This window comes from Sebastes umbrosus, chromosome 8 (genome assembly GCF_015220745.1).
Source record: "Sebastes umbrosus isolate fSebUmb1 chromosome 8, fSebUmb1.pri, whole genome shotgun sequence".
NCBI classification, from domain to species: domain Eukaryota; kingdom Metazoa; phylum Chordata; class Actinopteri; order Perciformes; family Sebastidae; genus Sebastes; species Sebastes umbrosus.
Genome location: NC_051276.1, coordinates 30,683,946 through 30,703,362, shown reverse-complemented (window position 1 = coordinate 30,703,362; position 19,417 = coordinate 30,683,946). Strand labels below are relative to the sequence as shown.

Here is a 19,417-nt window from a genome sequence, read left to right as displayed (position 1 = left end):
CCCAAATTTAGGCTAAATTGTGGCGAGGAAAAATTGGCATGGCCATTTTCAAAGGGGTCCCTTGACCTCTGACCTCAAGATATGTGAATGAAAATGGTTTCTATGGGTACCCACGAGTCTCCCCTTTACAGACATGCCCACTTTATGATAATCACATGCAGTTTGGGGCAAGTCATAGTCAAGTCAGCACACTGACACACTGACAGCTGTTGTTGCCTGTTCGGCTGCAGTTTGCCATGTTATGATTTGAGCATATTTTTTATGCTAAATGCAGTACCTGTGAGGGTTTCTGGACAATATTTGTCATTGTTTTGTGTTGTTAATTGATTTCCAATAATAAATATATACATACATTTGCATAAAGCAGCATATTTGTCCACTCCCATGTTGATAAGAGTATTAAATACTTGACAATCGTGCTCATTTTCAGGTTCATACTTGTATTTTGTGTTCCTACTAGAACATGTTTACATGCTGTAATGTTAAAAAAAAAATATTTTCCTCATACTGTCAGCCTGAATATGCCTGTATTTACCCTCTGTCTGAAACACTCCGTTTTAGCACATTTTGACGGAATTGCAACAGTTAGGGTCTATGTGTACTTCCTGTCAGCTGATGACATTCACATATACTGCAACCAAGAAATAAAGTGGGACACATTTAGAATGTTTACATTTAAAATTGTGTAAAGGGTCTAAATATTGTATATTTGTGACATCACAAATGGGCAGAAATCCTGACAGCTTGTTTCAAATGCAGAGTTTCTGAATACGGGCTGTGTGTGTAATTCCCTGTGGATTGAGTGTTTCGATACTTTCACAGTATTTATATAGGACTTAAGCCTGCTTTATAATAAAAAAAAAACATGAAAATCTCACTTTTTTTATAATATGGGACCTTTAAGGTACATTTTGAACAAAAAAAGAAATGTGTGAATTATTTGCGCTTAATCCCAATTAATCATAAACAATCGTGATTAATTGTTTTATAAATATTTTTAATCCAAAACAGCACTATTTTGGGGTGATTACATATTTTTAATAGATTGACAGCCCTAATTTCTACATTTACTTGAATTAAGAATCTGTATTTGGAGTCTACACCATTTCTATCTGCGCTTCCACTCCGCGCCACCAGAGGGCGACATGTTCATCCTGCTATCTCACTCTATCAGTGAAAACCAGCCACAGCGAGTTTGTTGATAAAGGAAGTGGTGGTAGAGTTGTGTGTGAACTGAGCTGCCAGGAGAGAGAGAGGGAAAACAGACATCATGAAAGAGAGATAGGCTGTGTTTGTTATGATGAAAACACAAGCCACGCTGAACTAACTAAACAGCAGTCAAACAGCCTCATTTCTTCATCTTTGTTCTGTGTATCCTGATGCTGCTCTGAGAGACTTGAAGAAGCGGAGCAGCTGAACATGAACGAGAGTTTCGACCGAGCTCCCGGAGCGGGCAGAAGCCGACATTATGCAGCGGAGCCCGGGCTGCTGCTGGAGGAGGACGGAGACAACAACACGACGCTGTTCAACCAGAGAGAGCCGCTGAGGCAGCCGAGGACCACCCCGCCTTTCCCCGAGAACAGCATGAGCCCTGCTGACTACATGGTGTCTGGAGGTATGGCAACCAGAACACAGCGAGCTAACGAGCTAATGTTACTTTCACATTCGTTTTCAGTTAAATGCCTCCAGCTAGCTCTCACTGGAGGCCACACTGTGTTTACCTGAATGTTACTGTAGCCACACAAGTTCATCCCCTCTCATCTAAGAAGTGTGAGGCTAACAGTAACCTAAATCTGGTGCTGTGATTAGCCAGCTAGCTAACATCAATGTTATTTAGCAGCTTGATATTATATATAAATATTTGATATTATATATAAATATTATATATATATATATATATATATATATATATATATATATATTAAATATATATATATACATTTATATGTACAAATATAATATATATATAAATATAATATACATTTATATGTAAAAATATAATATATATATTATATATAAATATTATATATATAATAATATATATTATATATTATAAATAAATATAATATATATAAATATTATATATATAATATAAAATATAATTATATATATATATTTATATAAATATAATATATATAAATATTATATATATAATATAATATATAATTATATATATGTTATTTAGCAGCTAGATATTATATATAAATATTATAAATGTAATATATATTATATATATATTTATATATATAATATATTATATATATATATTTATATTAATATATATATATATTATATATATATTTATATATATATATTAATATATATTATATTTATATACATATTTATATGTAATATATATTTATATATTTACATATATGTATATATATTATATATATATGTATATATATGTGTATATATATTATATATATATATAATATATATATAAATATATATATTATATATATATTTATATATATATATATAATATATATATTATATATAATATATATGTTAGCTGGCTGCTACATAACATTAATATTATCTAGCTAATAGATAATATTAATGTTATTTAGCTGGCTGCTACATAACATTACTGTGAGCTAGCTTTAGCATCCTGGCTCTGCGACATGCACCTGTTGGATTGTTATTTCATGTGAGGTAACTGCAGCGTCTAAATAAAGCTCCCACTCAGATGTCACATAGTCGACAGTTAAAGCTGTCTTACCCAGCTACGACATTAGAGAGCTACCATTCATTATAGCTAACCTAATGTTATGTTGAGATAGCAAGGCAGAGCAAAGAGGAAGAAGTAGTTAGTTCCTCTTCTGATCAAGTAACTGGTGCTAGAGAGTAACGTTAGGGAACAGGGAATGAAGTTAGCAGCTGCCACCTGCCAAATAACAGGGGACATGTTGGCTGTGGCAGATAGGTTTTCCTTATATTAAGAAATATTAGTTTTAAAAAGCAATTCCTAAATTAAAAATGTAGGTTACATGATCCATATTTCTACTGTCTGTTACCACAGTGTTTACTAGGAGTGGACGAAAATATAGAGTATTGCAATATTGTATTTTGTGATACTGTATTAATTCTCAAAAAAACATGTATTGAATTCTAATTAATAATTTACATGCAAAGATTAACTCAGGAAATACTTTACTTTATTTGCAAAGATATGCAAATGCAGATCCTATTATTCTGATTGCATAAAAAAGTTAACTTCTTTATTCTCAGATTTTATGCATATAGCATTGTTATTTATACTATGATAGTTTTCCTAAAATAAGATTTTTTAAAAATAGCAATATACCGCCTTAATTACAGTATCGCAATATATTGCAATATATTGAATCTTAACCTCTGTATCGTGATAAATATCTTATCGCCAGATTCTTGCCAATACACAGCCCTAAGTGGCAGACAAAACAATTGTGTGTCTAGTGGAAATGTTCAGTGACCTGCCACAGTGGCACATGAGGAAAAACAATAGTTTTAGACCCTGTTAGGGAAGTAAAGTAACGTTACTAGATGGTGGTCAACACCATGTGATTACATAGCAAGATTAGAAAATCAAGGCTTTATTGAAAGTCCCCTAAAATACAGTAGTATCAACCAGTATGGGTTGAAAACGTTTTGTTTTTTCCTTCTGAAAAACATCACTATCACTACAGTTCATAGCCAGCATGATCCAGTACTAATCTCTGGGATGACAGCCAACCAACCACAGATATTATTGCTCTACTAGGTTGTCAAAAACATCTATAAACATCTATAAAAAATTGTTTGTCCCGGTTGCCATAAAGTATTTTAATCTGTGAGGACAGCACACAGCACTTTATATCTATTTATTTAACCTTGATTCAGTCCTGGTACCTGGTGCTCTTTTTTTTATGTAGCTTCTATTGGTGTATTGTGTTTTTATATGAATGTGTTTGTTATGTGATCTCTACATCATTAAAACACATCAATGAGCCACGTTTGAGCAAGGTTTGCTAAAAACTGCAGTGCCCAGCTGTTTTAGGAGCTTTTTTTACTAAATTAAATGTATATTTGGGAAATGTTTTGAAAGATTTTTAATGAATAGATTACAACAGCATCAGTATAGAGTATCACCAGCCTTATCTTTTAAAGAAACGAGAGAATTTGCCCATGTGGGATGAGTAGTGTCACATATATAACAAAGACTGACAACATCTTTCTTCTTCCTCCTTTCAGATTTTAAAAGACCGAGCAAACCCCAACAAAGTGCAAATGCCAACAGTACGTCTGCTTCCAGAGGTTTTAATGAAGTGGATTCCTTGGTCAAGTCATCGAAGCTTTCAGCCAGTGCCCCAGAGTTTGTCCCCGCTGGAATTAACTCGTATGAAGTAAGAGGATTTATTTTAATTTTTATACTATTACTCTTATTTTCTAGTGTTTTTTAAACAACATTATATTGTAATGGTTCACTTCTTATGTTAGCTTCCAAGCAGGAATTGTGTCAGTAGTGCATCCATTATTACTTTCATAAAGAGCATCTCATAAACTTAGATTTTTAATTTTAACATGTAAGGCTACTGAATTATTTTGCATTAGCACGACAAAGTACTCTGGGTTTCTTGTTTAGTTTTTCATGTTTGCATTGTGATTTTTGCACAGGACCCCTCTTTTTACGACGAGGACGAAAGCTATTATGAACCAACCTTGGCTGAAACGGTCGCAGACTTCCTTGACCACCTGAGCTCCTCGCCAGGGTCCTTTGAGTCGGATGTTGAACAAATAACTTGCATGCTCAACTCCTGGGTTACTACTGAAGAGCTGTTGAACGAGCTGGTGGAACTGATCTACACACAGGTGACACATTCAGGCCTCATTTTGCTTTTTGTATAAATATTAAATAATATGATTTTAAACCAAACCTGTCTAAACACAGCATGCACATTCAATATAAGTATAAATGCATGTTTCTGACAAAACACACAACTTTTCATTGCAGTCTACTGCCATTCCAAACTTCTCCTACACGGGCGCCAGGCTCTGTAACTACCTGTCCCATCATCTCATCGTCAGCCCGCCGAGTGGCAACTTTCGTCAGCTGCTCATGAAAAGGTAATTCATTTCTGTTTTGTTTGATTTAATGTAGGTTCCTATCAGGGGTAGGCAAGATCTTATGACAAAAATCCCCTTGACTTTTCATGAAATAAAATGTTTTGATGATTACTTTGTTGAAAAAGTGTAGAAGCAGTAGAAAATGTTGGTATAACACAAGCAGTAGTAGAAGTATGTTTTACATTCCAAACTGAAAAGTTAGTGGGCAACAAATAATAAGGTCAGTGCAAAGCAACGTGAACTGTCATTGTTAAGTTAATGTTGTCTGTCGTAGATGTCAAACAGACTTTGAACGGAGAGACGCAGCCGTTCGAGGAGACCCGGAGACTCAGAAGAAATTCCACTCCTATGTGCTCTTTCTGGGAGAGCTCTATCTCAACCTGGAGGTAAGAGGCTCTCTTTAAGACTATATTGACTTCTTTTTTGAATCACAGAATTTGGACCATACCTGCCACTGCATTTAGCCTCACTGGCAGTGCTTACTGCAGGTTGTGACCTTGTTGGGGGGCCTACATGCTGCCCCAGTGGCACTGAGGGAAACACTTTGCTGGATGCGTGCTTGCTAATTTGACAGACAGCTGTCCATTCATATAAAACAAAAGACTAGGTTAAAACCTAATGGGGTATATGGATGGACCGTATATTGTTACACTGATAGTCAGTGGTGGTGTCTATAATGTGTGTTCCTGGATATTAAATGTTCATCTACAATTTTCTGTCGTGGTAATATTTGTTCTTAAGGTGTAGCATATTATGAAATGGTTAAGGTACAATTGAGTCAATTGAAGACTGTCCGCGCCTCGCTGTAGAAGCCTCCTGAGGACATAATTGAGGACTATTTGCATGTTGTCATTTTGAAAGAGCAACTGCCAATGAGGAAACTTCATCACTCCAACACTTACTCAGTAAGTCAGGGACAGACTTTTGTGTTTGTAGAGCTGGCCCTGCTTTGCTGCGGTCCAGCCTAGAAAAACCAACACCAGAATACAGCTCAGCATGCCTTCAACCTTTTCATTGTATCCGTGATATTTGTGCCAATTTATTCAGGTAAAGAGCTCAAAAGGACCTCCCAATCGAGCCAATATCCTCCTCATCGCTCTGAAAGACCTGATGAACAGTCTGTTCTCCAAGCCTGTGGATGGAAATCTCATCTGCGCTGTCAAACTGCTCAAGGTTTCAAATCTCAATGAGATATGTTTACAGATTTGTATCGAAAGCTTTCCACGTAGTTTTGCTATTTAGTGAGATAATGAGAATGTGTTTTAAATTCACAGCTGACAGGCTCGGTCCTGGATGACGCCTGGAAAGAGAGTGGGAAACCACACATGGAGGATCTGATCCGAAGAATAGAAACTATTCTGCTGGATGCCAAATGCAGCAGGTGTGTATATCTGTGTTGTCTTTTGTGTTCAGCTGCTACTCAAGGCTTATGCTTAAAGTAACTTTATCTCTAAAAAGAAAACTTGTAACATGCTTCTGCAATCATCCATCATCAAAACACTTTGAAAGAATAGATAATCTTTCACTCAAAAAATAATCAAATATATACTGTTTTTTTATGAAGTTTCAGAGTTTTAAACCAATGTGTACCAAAGAGTTTTAGCTTATTTAACGCACTAGGAACATGTACCATCATTCTAAAGTCAGTCTTAAAGTGGCAAAAAGCAGAAGTGCCCAAAAGCAGAGCAGTTCAGAATTAAACCCTCATCAACATCCGGGGTAAAACTTCTTGATATGAGCGTTTTTGTCCTCAGGGACGTCAGACAGATGCTTCTGAAACTAGTAGAGCTGAGATCTAGTGACTGGGGCAGAGTCCGTGCTGCTTCAGCAGCCAGCAACGCCACTCCAGACAACGACCCTAACTACTTTATGGTGAGTGTCAACTGGACCATACTCCCTATTTCTCTCTTCTTTTTTTTTTTAATTCTACATTTTTTTCCTCTGCATTTCTGTTTTTCATGGATTTATTTTTCTCCTCTCAGAATGAACCTACATTCTACACAGAAGATGGTACTCCTTTTACAGCAGCAGACCCAGGTGAGGTTATGTAAACATGTTGGTGATAGATCAGAATAACATGGGGAGTATGCAGACAGAACTTTATATTAATGTGAAAGATGGTTGATCAGTAAAATAAAGAAGTGTTTTCTTAAATGCACTATAAATATGTTGTTGAACAAGTCCTTTAAATGCTAGAAAAAAGCAGTCTTCTCCTTCAGTAAATGGAAAACATATTGAATCATGTCGTAGCCTCTTTTGTGCTTTAATGTCGGTCTTTCTGCTTTTACAGATTATGCTGAGAAATACCAAGAGATCCTGGACAGGCAGGAATATTTCCAAGATATTGATGGAGAAAATGAAAATGGAAATGAAATGTAAGTACATACATGTCATAGGGATGAAATAATGCCTTTGTTTTAGGTCACAGCCTCCTACTTTACTGGGCACCTGTTGATGCTTGTTGCTATGGATACCACTCAAAGATACAACCGTCACATCTTAAGCCGTAATCAGAATACCTCGAATCAATGCCAGTCACATCTTTGTGATTACATTGTTACATTGGTTGTTTAGTGGAAACTTGCTTCCTACATTCAGTGGTGCCTCAGGTGGCACATGGACCTGCATGACCTTCACAATAACTCCACAATGAACAATTAAATTACTGATGTGGTTTAACCCATTTGTACCCAACGACTATATTTAAAAAATGAAATTTGAAAAATACCACAACATTTGTTCCGATTGGTCAAAAGTCTTGAAATGAGGCACGGACATACTTTGGGCAAGTATCTAACAGTACAACTTTGACATTTTTAGATCATATGAAAAAAATCCCACTTTTATTAATAGTTAAAATCAAGAATTTTGAAAAATGAGGAAAAAACGCTGACATTGTGTTTATTAAATGTTTTCCATATGATTTTTTTTACACTGCATATTTGTGCATATCTTTGTTATGATAATGTTATGAGTTCATAGATACCAAATACTTGATTGTGCTCCTTGTAGTCTCTGAGATAGACCTTTTTTTTATCATACTATATCTAGTATTTTGGGCTCATGGGACTTCTGTTTTTTCCTAAAATATAATAGTCTATTGCAAAACCAGTAGTCCCATGTGTCCAAATACTAGATACAATATGAGAAGAAAAACTCACTTTTCAGCCAAATTATTTGATTAGATTTTTCAAAATGTCTTCACATTTGTGCTTCAGGCGAGCCCAGAGAACACTTCCACCAAAGGAAATCAAAGATTTCATTTTATTTTGAATTTTAAAATGAAATGAAATGAAATAAAATGTTATGTTATTGGTTTTGTTGGCAAAGCAAGAGCATCTAAAGTACAAACAACGTGTACAAATCTGAGTGTAAAACGGAGAGCTCATGTTGAGAAAGAGACAGACAGTTGAAATTCTGCTTTTGTTTAAACCAAAATCTGAAAAAGTTCAACCGCACCACCACGCTGGTACATCTTCGGTCATGTGACCGCATAGTGGCTTCACCCAGGTCATATGACCACGACTGACCTGCGGGCCCCTGAGCGTGGTGAATGAGTTTGACTGGCCCACAATGCAACAGGTTCACCCATCGCCTCAGATTCAGTTTAGTCAGCAGTTGGGTGTGAAAGAGGGCTTAGCTCGCTCCTGTCCTCTCTCTCAGAAATGTGTGTGTTTGTGAGCTTGTGTGTCATGTAAATCACAATGACTGACACATATTGTAGTAATGTTAATATTAAGTTAAACAGCATGTTTATCTTTAAGATGTAAAAAACTGGTTTTTGTTGTGTTCACAGATACGAGGACTCTGAAGACGAGATGGAGCCTGAGATAGAAGAAGCTTTTGAGCGTTTTTGTTTAGAATCGGAGAAGAAACGACAACAATGACGTGAGAGTGAGAATCTGTGAGACTCAACAGGCACATACTGTACTGCATCGGATAGGTTCAGACTTTTATTTTACTGCAAACAAGCATTTTAACTCAAAAAAAAGAGCTGTTCATAGTTGCACTTCTGACACTTTTTTTCAGTCAGTGTTGATTAGAAATGGGGACAATCAACAGGTTTAATTGTTCGAGGTATTAAGATTTATTTTTTTGGAAAGTTCTCTTTTTTGATTTTAATTATTTCAAAATGTATTTCTTTTATGCCTAAACTCAACTAAAGAGGGAAATAGTGTGCTGTGGGTTTCTTTTAGTTCTTTTGTGAAAGGCAGATTTCAGCAAAAGTGTGCATAATTTGTTGAATACTAATTAATGCCCCATGCATAACGTACAGGCCAAAAGACTCAGAAATGTATCATCTTCATGTCAAATGCACTGTAAAAAGGTAAGGTGGTTGCTTTACTTCATAATACAATGCATATACAGCCTTCATCTTGACTGAAATAGTGTCAGGTTGCCAATGTTACATACTATATTCAAGATGATTCACCTGTTAATCTGGCTGCGGTTCATTTAAGCGGTCAGGAACTCTGTGAAGCGATATAGCTGTAATAAATACAAATACTACGAATAATACGATGTGAATGTGGACAAACGAAACTCTTTTTTTTAAACATCTTTCTGGGGCTAAAGTCACCATTTCAGGAAGTACGAAGAGATAATATGTCAGTGTGACACAACGGATTCATAGTTAAACCAAGACTGAAAGACTGTTTACCAGCAATCCATGGAGCCCATAAACAGGAATGTTTCATAGTTTGTAAATATTATTTATGGTATTGTTTGCCTGCAATAAATTCTTTATAATGTGAGATTTGTCTTTGAGCCTTTTGGGGGTTGAAGGAGATTTGATGGCTGTAATCACAGGCCCAGTTACACTGAGTTAGAATTTCAGTAATTCCAACTTTTGTTAAAGGTGCTATTGATAACATTGATAATATTCACCCAATAGATGTTGCATTCTCCCTCCTCGTTGCATTTACTTCACAACATGTCTTTGGCAGGCAGTTACCGTCAATCTCAGCCATTTATATGTTTTTTCCACACTAGCTGACGACCCAGAGATATCACGTGATACCAGCGTCGTTTTACTATTGGCTCACAAGCCTTGTTAGAAGTGGGAACCATCTTCCACAGAGATAAACAAAACTCTCATTTTGGACCCACTAACATTTTTTAAATGATTTATTCACAATTATATATATATATAATAATATATAATATATATATCATTTTATTTTTATTTTTCAGGAAAACACATACTTTTATCCGGCACCTTTCTAAAAGCTCTGTGGAGTTTTTTTTTGTTGTTTTTTTAAATATTCGTCTACTTAAAAATGTTATCAATAAGACCTTTAAGTGTATAATATATATATATTTTTTTACACTGTAAGTGGTGTTTCAGTGAATGATAACCATATAGAGTTGAATGAAATCCCAATTTACTGTTTATTCTGTTTAATTTACTGTTTGCTCCTTTACCCTCTCTAAAGATACCTATAAATAGTTACCTATAAATCACTCCATACTACATGATAAGGTGACAGATACAATATTTTTCTATAAAATATAAAAATAAATAAGTTTTTTTTTACACTTGCAAGTAAGGGCACATTTAGTTTAGGACTAATGGAAATATTGGAGAAAAATAATCTGATCGCACTGCAGGCTACAAGAAGGTTATCAGTTTGAATTAGATTATATTTTGAAAGTCTACTTCTCTGCTATGTAATGAATACAGAAATATTTACTAGAAACGAGTCAGTCTGAGCCAACTCTGCCATCTTCTGGTGACTTTGTGTTGGTGCATCACTTTCCAGATCAGACCCATACAAACAAACAAACAAACATCACTTCACCTCGTTTCTAGTCAAATTTCTGATGAATGTTTAAGTCGTTGCTATCAGGACAACAACAAATTGGAAATGTATTTTGTGTCCTGGAAATTGCAAAAGAATTAACATCATACATTTGCAGCAAATGTCAGTCCGAAAACATAATATAAAGTTCTGTGGAAGATTTGTGCAGAGAAACTCTGATGAGCTGATTTACAATTGACTAGTACGTGGAGGCTGATTTAATTCACAGCTTCCAGACTGTTAATCACTGTTTTGTTCAATATGCAAACCTTAATGTTTCTGTTTGATCAGAAAATATAACAAATGGAATATTGATAGTTATGGATGATAATTTGACATGAAACAATGCAATTTAGTTGCTTTACATTTGAAGAGTGAATTAGTCATAGCTTTACTTGTTTTGTATTCTCATACTGTATGATCCCAGACATTAAGGGGCTTGAGATGCACACAAAACAACCCACCTTTACAGTCTAATAATCTAATCCAATACTTCTAAATACTAATCCAATAAAATTCCTTTAGTAATACATTGTTATTGAGACTGAGAGGTCTTGATTTGAATTTATTTATAATTTTTGAGGACACCGTTTGTGATTTTGTTGTATTGAATTGTTCTTAATTGATTCTAAGGAGAATACATACAAATATAAACGTCTTATAAAGTACTATAATCATTTCTTATTACTGAATACATTATTTTCTATTTTGGTTTTACAAGTCTAACTTACTCTACCCCAGACTTTCAAATGTATGAGCATGTATAGTGGGTGAACATTGACAATGTTTGAATGAATTTTAATTTGCTTTATGTTTTCAAACAACTCATTTTAACAAAGGGTTAAAAAGTTCAAGACACAGAATAAGATGGCTTTGGTTTCTGGTAAAACTATACAAATTCCTACAAATGAACACCAGTTATTGAGAGAAGTCATGTTAAAATCTGTCTGTGTGCACATTATATTTAAGGCTTTGCCACCACCTGGTGACCAAGTCGAGTAACGTTATAAAAATTAGCAGTCATTCATTCATTGTCGAGAAACTGAGTCAATTATTAACTCAGGACTTTTGGTACTTAGTAAAATTCTGACTAAAGGACTTTAAATTGAAAAAACATTTTCCACTATGACATTGCTATAATTGAGTAAAAGATGAACTTATTTTCACACAGAAGGTTTTAGGTTAGAGTAAACAACACCATACATTACAGGCTCTATTACAACTAAGACACATCATGGGTCGTGTCTAGAAGGTAACCCGCAAATTGCTAAATCTGATCTGAGAGAAAAACTCTTGCGAGACTCGCTGCCTGACAACCTATCCTAAACTTAACCATTCAAGGTCAATACCTAACCTGAACTATTCAAGGTCATTGCCTAACCGTAACCATCTTGCGAGAGTTTCCCCAATTTGCTGGTTCCCTTCTGGGTCAGTTGCAGCAAGAAAACAGGATGGTGAGAGTCCAAATATTCAAGATGACAACCTCCTAGTCTCAAGTCTGTCTTTCTTACCACCACATCTTCATATTTTAACCATCACAGCATTTATATTATTCAAATTTTGCCAGCTTCCCTTCCCTTGCTTCATGCAGGCACCTTCTCCTTATAAAGACACGATTGTCACGGCTCTGGCCGTGACTCCAGTGGTTTTCCTGTGTTCTGTTTCCCCTGTCTCTCCCCCTCCCCTGTCTGTCTGTCTGTGTGTGTGGGTGTGGCAGGGGCGCGGCTTCGTCATCAGGCACCTGGTCTCACTCTCCACTCTGCACTCTCCACCTGTCAACAATCAACCTGATCAACACACAGTACAAGAACACCAGTTTTCCTGCCAGTCCTTGCCAGATTGTTCTACCTACCATGTGGTATATTCTCGGCCGCTCTGTACCATTTGTTACCAGAGTAATTATTGTGCTTTTGCCTCGTGCTTCCTGCGTTAACGTTGTGTTCTCCTGTGCTCTTGGACTCTAATGCAAGCCTCCCATCGAGCCATCCTCACGCCGCCTCGGCTCATTCCTCCAGCCTCTCCACCCTGCTCAGCAGCCTGCCTGTCCCCTGCCTTCTCCCTCGCTCTCACCACCTTTATTATAATAAACCCACCTGACTTTCAACCACCATCCAGCTGTGTCTGCTTCTGGGTCCTAAACAACAGCCCTCACAACGATAAGCATCATCTTAGTTACAATGTCAGAAATGTGTCATGTGTGTTCAGAGTGGCCTTGAACATTCTTGGCGGTTGCCTGAGCTCAGAGGAAAATGACAAACAGACATACCATGACATCGCCTGACCTTCAATGACACACCACAGCTATTTTCCTTTCTACAATGAAATAGCTTGTTTATGCTTTATAATTACCAGCACCAAGCGTACATGTGTGTTGAAATTGTAATACTCAGAGCTTTGATTACATCTGTAGGAATATTGCATTCTTCTCTGTGATACTGTCTACATTTCTTTCATGGGTTACAGTATACTGAGGTATCTGCATGTCGTATAACCACAGTCATCCTTTGTTGCGTGTCCCCTTCCTCTCACAGTGGGTGTCAAAAACATAAATCAGTCTTGAAGCTAGGTGGCATACTTTAATGTGGTTGTCCGATCATATTTTAAATGTCAGATATCATGTTTTCTGGCATGCTGTTTCAGTGTACTTTTATTTTTCACTGTGTATACAATGCCTTGCAGTAAGTTAATCGTTTGCATCTGACAATTGTTACTACTGTAACCAAAGACCTTCTTTAGTTCAAATGATGGAAACACTTTCCCACAAGTCTGTCTCCAATAATTTCTTCCAATTTAACAAGCAGTTGTGGCACTTATTTTGACCGAAGACGGATCATTGCGTACTGTTTTACCGTAAATGTCTGTAGCCTCTCTGGCCTTTTCATTATCTGGGAAAACAGAAATCATGTTGATTTGCATGTGAGTGCATTTTGATGTGTGTGTGTCATCCATGAGGCTGTTGAGGAAGGACATTGCACGCGGCTGATATCTTAATCTGCAAACCACTGCCAACTCATGATTTGCCTAAAATAATGCATCGTCTTGCTCTAAATGAATATATTCATCCCTTTTTGTGCTTCTCTTGAGGATTGTTGGAAATGCACCTGTACAGATTGAACATGTGACAGGACGGTAGGTTCACCCACATGACACATTACCCCCGTGTCTGTCTGTCTGTGTGTCTGTGCACTCATTGACTCATGAGCCCCTCTGAGCCTGCTGGTCTGGCTCACAATGAAGCAGGGCCTTAGATTCCCATTGGTCAGCAGATGGGTGTGAAAGAGGGATTATCTCCGAGCTACAGTCCACTCACCCACACCTCTGTTGTGTGTGTTTCTGTTTCTGTATTAATGTCTCTGCATATATATCGCATAGGGGGGCATTAAAACATAGGAATCAACCCATCTGCGCCCACAACTGAAATTGTACAGATCCGCAAATTTCATGGTAATTAAGTGATAATTAGCAAGTAACCTATTTGAAATTATCCCAATATTTACCTCAAAATGTATCGAAAATTACGTTATAATAAACATAATTTAACAATTAAATGCTAAAATAGCATATATTGGTTCAAATAGGGCCCTTAGGCAAACCAAAACTAATAGAAGACACTTCTGATCAGGCACAAATCTCACCACTGTGTGACTTATTGTCTACACAAATGTAACCCGCCCAAAGTATGCCTGTACCAAATTCCAAGACCTTTGACCAATCACAAATGGGTTTATAACAAAAGCACTAAAACAGCGATGTATTTCTTCCTGGGAGCATATTTGTCTGAAAGCTCTCCAGGGACAAAATCTGTGACTCTGAATCACTTTTATTTTTATGTTTCCCTTACATCAGAGAGGTAAGAATGTGTAATGCCGTCGCCCTTCAATGATTAAAACCTTGGTGAACCTTGTGTTTTGACAGCGTCAGAGAGGTGTTGATATAGTACGGAAACTAGTTTACCAAAAAATAAATCCCCACAAATTCATTTTACGCAACACACCACAAACTGACACATTAAACACCTCAAAGCTTCCATAGGAACTATATCTCTGTTAAAAAGTAGTTCCAATGAAAACTGTTCATCCAGAGTAACAGGTAGACTGATGCGTTGCTGTTTAATCTAAATCTTAAAACATATCTTTTTAGTTTATCTTTCTCTTAATCTTAATCCTTAATCCATTCAAAATATATTTATATATTTTCATCTTTTTATCTCCCTCCTGTTCATTGTATTGTATTTTCATTTCATTGTTAAGCACCTTGTATTATGCAATTTTGCTCAAAAGGTGCTATATAAATAAATAATGTTTACTTTAAAGCAGGGGTGTCAAACTCATTTTAGTTCATGGGCCACATACAGCCCAATTTGATCTCAAGTGGGCCGGACCAGAACACACTTTTAATCCAACAGCATCAGGGACCAATTGTTTATTTAGGGTTCTGGGGAGTTGGACAGTAACCCTAGTTTTAGATCGGTGGGGGGGCGCCAAATCTGAATTTCACGTAGGGCACCAAAAGGGCTAGAGCCGGCCCTGCTAATGTCGCCGCCGCTCTCTCTCTCTTGCTTCACCACTCACTTCCTACTATGCACTGACTCTCTTACAACAACCGGCTCTAGAGAGGGCCATTCACGTTTTCGTGTCGGCCATCGTAGCGATCCTACACGCTTGGCACATAAGAGAAGTTGTAATCTGCAACCTCACCGCTAGATACCACCAGATCCTACACACTGCTCCTTTAAGTTTAGTTGAGTCTTTTAAATGTAATTTTTCCAATAAATCTCAGTCAAAGCCTGTTGAAATACAGTAAAACCAAAACTACTTGTATATGGCAAGATGCCAACAAAAGCAAGTGGGAAAATTCTTTTTATATATAATTTGGTACAGTAAAAAAGACAAAGGCTTGTCCTGTGATTATAAACGCTCTCCAGACATCCAGGCCAACTTCAAATGATTCATGGTCCTCCTCAGTGGGGATTTTTAATGACGTGCCCACACTGCTCCATTATGTCGGGGCCTGACAGGAAAATAGACCGCAGGCGTTGCTGTTTCAAGATCCTTCCTTAGATTGTTCAACACACAGTAAGTGAGCTGCTTTAAACTCTCTCCACTGTTGTCAGTGATGTTGTCATGTATACAAATGAAGGAATGCTGTGTCCTGATAAAGGAGAGGGATTTACCTGATGTAGTTTGTACGTTTTTCACGTCTGTGTGATTGAATGATTCTTATCAACACAAATAAATGAAAGAAGATTAGTCTTTTCCAGGAATAGCGCCGCGTCACAACCACACACATGATTGAACTGGCTCATTTTCAATTCTCAAGGTGCTCCGGCTCCAGATGACTTACACCCGAATCATCACTGCACAAACAGAGGAGTGGGCGTGAGGGTTGAGCTGCTGAATAAGGTTGGACATTGTTTCTACCAGGCCACCCGAACCTTTCACAACCTATTGAATGGACTTAACTGAATCACATCGAGCGTCTATGGCAAACCTGCCTCCCCAAAGACTACAGTGTATCTGGACACTGATGTCTCATACATTGCACCAGGAATGTGAGAAAACTGTATAACTGTAACATCCGAATAAGGTTTTCATTCACTGCTCCCTGCAGGACTAGTGTGAAGTAGAGATGTTTGCAGGCTGATTTTGAAGACCAAAGAGCCCTTAATGAATTTTTGTGGTTGATGATATGAAAGCATAAAGTTTGACAACTTATAGGGTACGCCTAAGTTCATTACTGTGATTTAAGATTTGGCCTATACTTGGAAGGGTGGAGATAGCTAATGATGTTCAACTTTGTTATTAGTCACTAAGTTCATCGGTCTAAGAAAGGGACGGCAACTGGGGCTGCAAATCTGTTGATTATTTTCTCCATTAATCTATAGTTGTTTGGTCTATAAAATGTCAGAAAAATGTCAATCAGTGTTTCCCAAAGCCCAAGATGACGTCCTCAAATGTCTTTTTTTATCCACAATTCAAAGATATTCAGTTTACTGTCATAGAGGAGTAAAGAAACCAGAACATATTCACATTTAAGAAGCTGGAATCAGAGAATTTTAACTTTTTCATTCTTTAAAAAATGACTCAAACTGATTAATTTATTATCGAAATAGTTGGCGATTAATTTAATAGTTGACAACTAATCGATTAATCGTTGCAGCTCTAACAGAAACACAGAAGCACCAAGACAGTGTTACAATGAGTCATGTCTCTAGGCAAGAGAGAGCGTGTAATACTGTTACACTACTTTACTGTACGGAATATGTTTCATCTAATAATACAGAATAATTCACTGAGTAACTGGTGTTCAAAGTAATGAATTGCTCTACTCATGGACTCAATATATGATGTGATTCAGTCAAATGTCCAGATGTTACATCACAAACTGCTGCTGTGCTTCTTTGCTCTGACTGTCATCACTTTTCCAACACACTGCAAGTCAAGGGGAGGTAATTAGGCCAACCTATTAGGACAGCAGCAGCCTTTCAAAGCAACACCTCTCTGTGTTCAATAGCTAAATGGCTTAATTACAGTATAATGTTGTCCGGTATAATGAGTGCAAGCATGATGGTGAAAGTGGTTAAAGAGGTGCTTTAAAGAGGCCTTTTAGTCCCAGTAGAGCTGCTCAGTGGCCAACAGATCAGACCAGAGGCGGAGATATCCAGACTTTTACTTCCTAGGCATCTTTTGGTTTGACCCTCCCTGCCCGGTAAATGCCCACATCTTTCAAATTCCACAACCCCGGTTCACAATGCTGGCTCTCTGTTAGAAATCTGTTGCTGAGATGATATCATCAGGGTCATTTTCTCAGACTTCCTGCAGAGGCACAGAGGACATCATACAACGGTTTTCACAGTCGTACCTCTAATGGCTACTAAACTTTATGTTTAGAATCAGTGGAGTTTCCCTTTGATGATAATATGGAAATTGTTACTTACAGTCATGGGTGGATTATGAGACAATGGCCAAAAGGCAAAACACCGAACCTCCTCTACTACAGAGGAGCAAGACTTTATAGTTGTTTAGCCTCTTTTTGTTGTTGCTTTATGTCTCTTTGTAGTCATTTTGAGTTTCTCTGTAGTTGCTTTGTGTCTCTTTGTGGTCATTTTGCATCTCTTTGTAGTTGCGTTGTGTCTCTTTGTGGTTGTTTTGTGTCTCTTTGTAGTTGTTTTGTGTCTCTTTGTGGTTAGTTTGCATCTCTTTGTAGTTGTTTAGTGTCTCTGTGGTTATTTTGCGTCTCTTTGTAGTTGTTTAGTGTCTCTGTGGTTATTTTGCGTCTCTTTGTAGTTGTTTTGTGTCTCTTTGTAGTTGTTTTGTGTCTCATTGTAGTTGTTTTGTGTCTCATTGTAGTTGTTTTGTGTCTCTTTGTAGTTGTTTTGTGTCTCTTTGTAGTTGTTTTGTGTCTCTTTGTGGTAATTTTGAGTTTTGTTGTTGTTTCTTTGTGTCTCTCTGTGGTTGTTTTTCCTCTTTTCATAGTCATTGTGAGTCTCTTTATGTCTCTTTGCTGGTGTTTATCATCTCTTTGTAGTTGTTTTGGTGTCTTTGTGGTAATTATGAGTCTCTTCCTGGTTGGTATGTGAGTGACATTTTGTAGATGAAGTCGAGGGGACCCCTGACACTTTGGGCCCCTGGGCCTTTTCCTGGCAGGCATCCATGCTTACGGTAACTACATCTTGAGTTACTTACTCACCAAACAATATGACATCAGACGGTGTAATAATCTGTCTGCTAAGCAACAAACACCAACTAACATTCTTTCCAAAATAGCCTTTGGGAATGAAACCGCTCATTGAAAATTAAATGTCCTTCAACTCTTTCACCGTCCTGCCCATTTCCTTTACAGTCTCTAACACGTACTGTAGGCCTCTGTCCCAATGAAACGTATTACATCATTGTTTTCCAGTGAAGGAGAGAAAGGCTTTTGTCATTCCTCACAATAGACTTTCTTATTGTTTGGGTTTCAGTTTATAGGTTCTTCATATTCTTAATTTCATATTCCTGTCTCGGCCATAACTCTCTGCTCCGCAACGAGTTGTTGTAAATACAATAAATTATAGGGTTCAGGAGGATGTGAGACGAGGCGAGTCTCAAATTGTTAACTGTTAATTCATGACGTGTTTTTTATTTGACATCTGCTGATTTAAGTGTTGTTTGTCCACTCGTGATGTGGCTCTGGAATGACGATTAGAAGAGATTAAAATTAAGCCTGATGGGTGTGGACTTGTTTTTTGGACTTGTCTCTTCACAGTTTTTTTTTTTTTTTGCTTCCATTTGAACTTTGAGAAGATTTTTAAAGTTCACCTTAAACAGTAAATGACTTTAACCTTCCTGTTGTCCTCGGGTCAAATGTGACCGGTTTTCAAACTTCATTATATCAGAAATATACATTTCTTTCATCTAATTGTCCCCAAACAACATGGATGGTTCCCTACTATGGTCTTTGTGAGAAATAAATTAATAAACTCTACTTTTGTTGAATTGTGGGTGTTTTATTCAAATGTATAGCATAAATTGTGTCATTATGTGCTG

The 19,417-nt window shown here is 37.0% G+C and overlaps 1 protein-coding gene across 1 annotated transcript; it reads left to right on the top strand.

Annotated features, from left to right (window-relative positions):
* The first annotated feature begins 1,208 nt into the window (after nucleotides 1-1,208).
* Nucleotides 1,209-9,842, top strand: paip1 (poly(A) binding protein interacting protein 1). Its single transcript, XM_037778516.1, has 11 exons — nucleotides 1,209-1,615; nucleotides 4,216-4,367; nucleotides 4,639-4,833; nucleotides 4,976-5,088; nucleotides 5,363-5,474; nucleotides 6,136-6,261; nucleotides 6,363-6,469; nucleotides 6,843-6,960; nucleotides 7,071-7,125; nucleotides 7,379-7,463; nucleotides 8,885-9,842. Exons 1-11 carry the CDS (start codon nucleotides 1,420-1,422, stop codon nucleotides 8,973-8,975), a joined length of 1,350 nt encoding a protein of 449 aa, XP_037634444.1. The 5' UTR covers nucleotides 1,209-1,419; the 3' UTR covers nucleotides 8,976-9,842.
* The last annotated feature ends 9,575 nt before the right edge of the window (nucleotides 9,843-19,417 follow it).

Coding starts and splice junctions, on each gene's coding strand:
- paip1 (XM_037778516.1), top strand. CDS start 1,420: ATGAACGAGAGTTTCGACCGAGCTCCCGGAGCGGGCAGAAGCCGACAT. Junction 1,616..4,215: donor TGACTACATGGTGTCTGGAG/GTATGGCAACCA, acceptor TCCTCCTTTCAG/ATTTTAAAAGACCGAGCAAA. Junction 6,961..7,070: donor ACGACCCTAACTACTTTATG/GTGAGTGTCAAC, acceptor TTCTCCTCTCAG/AATGAACCTACATTCTACAC.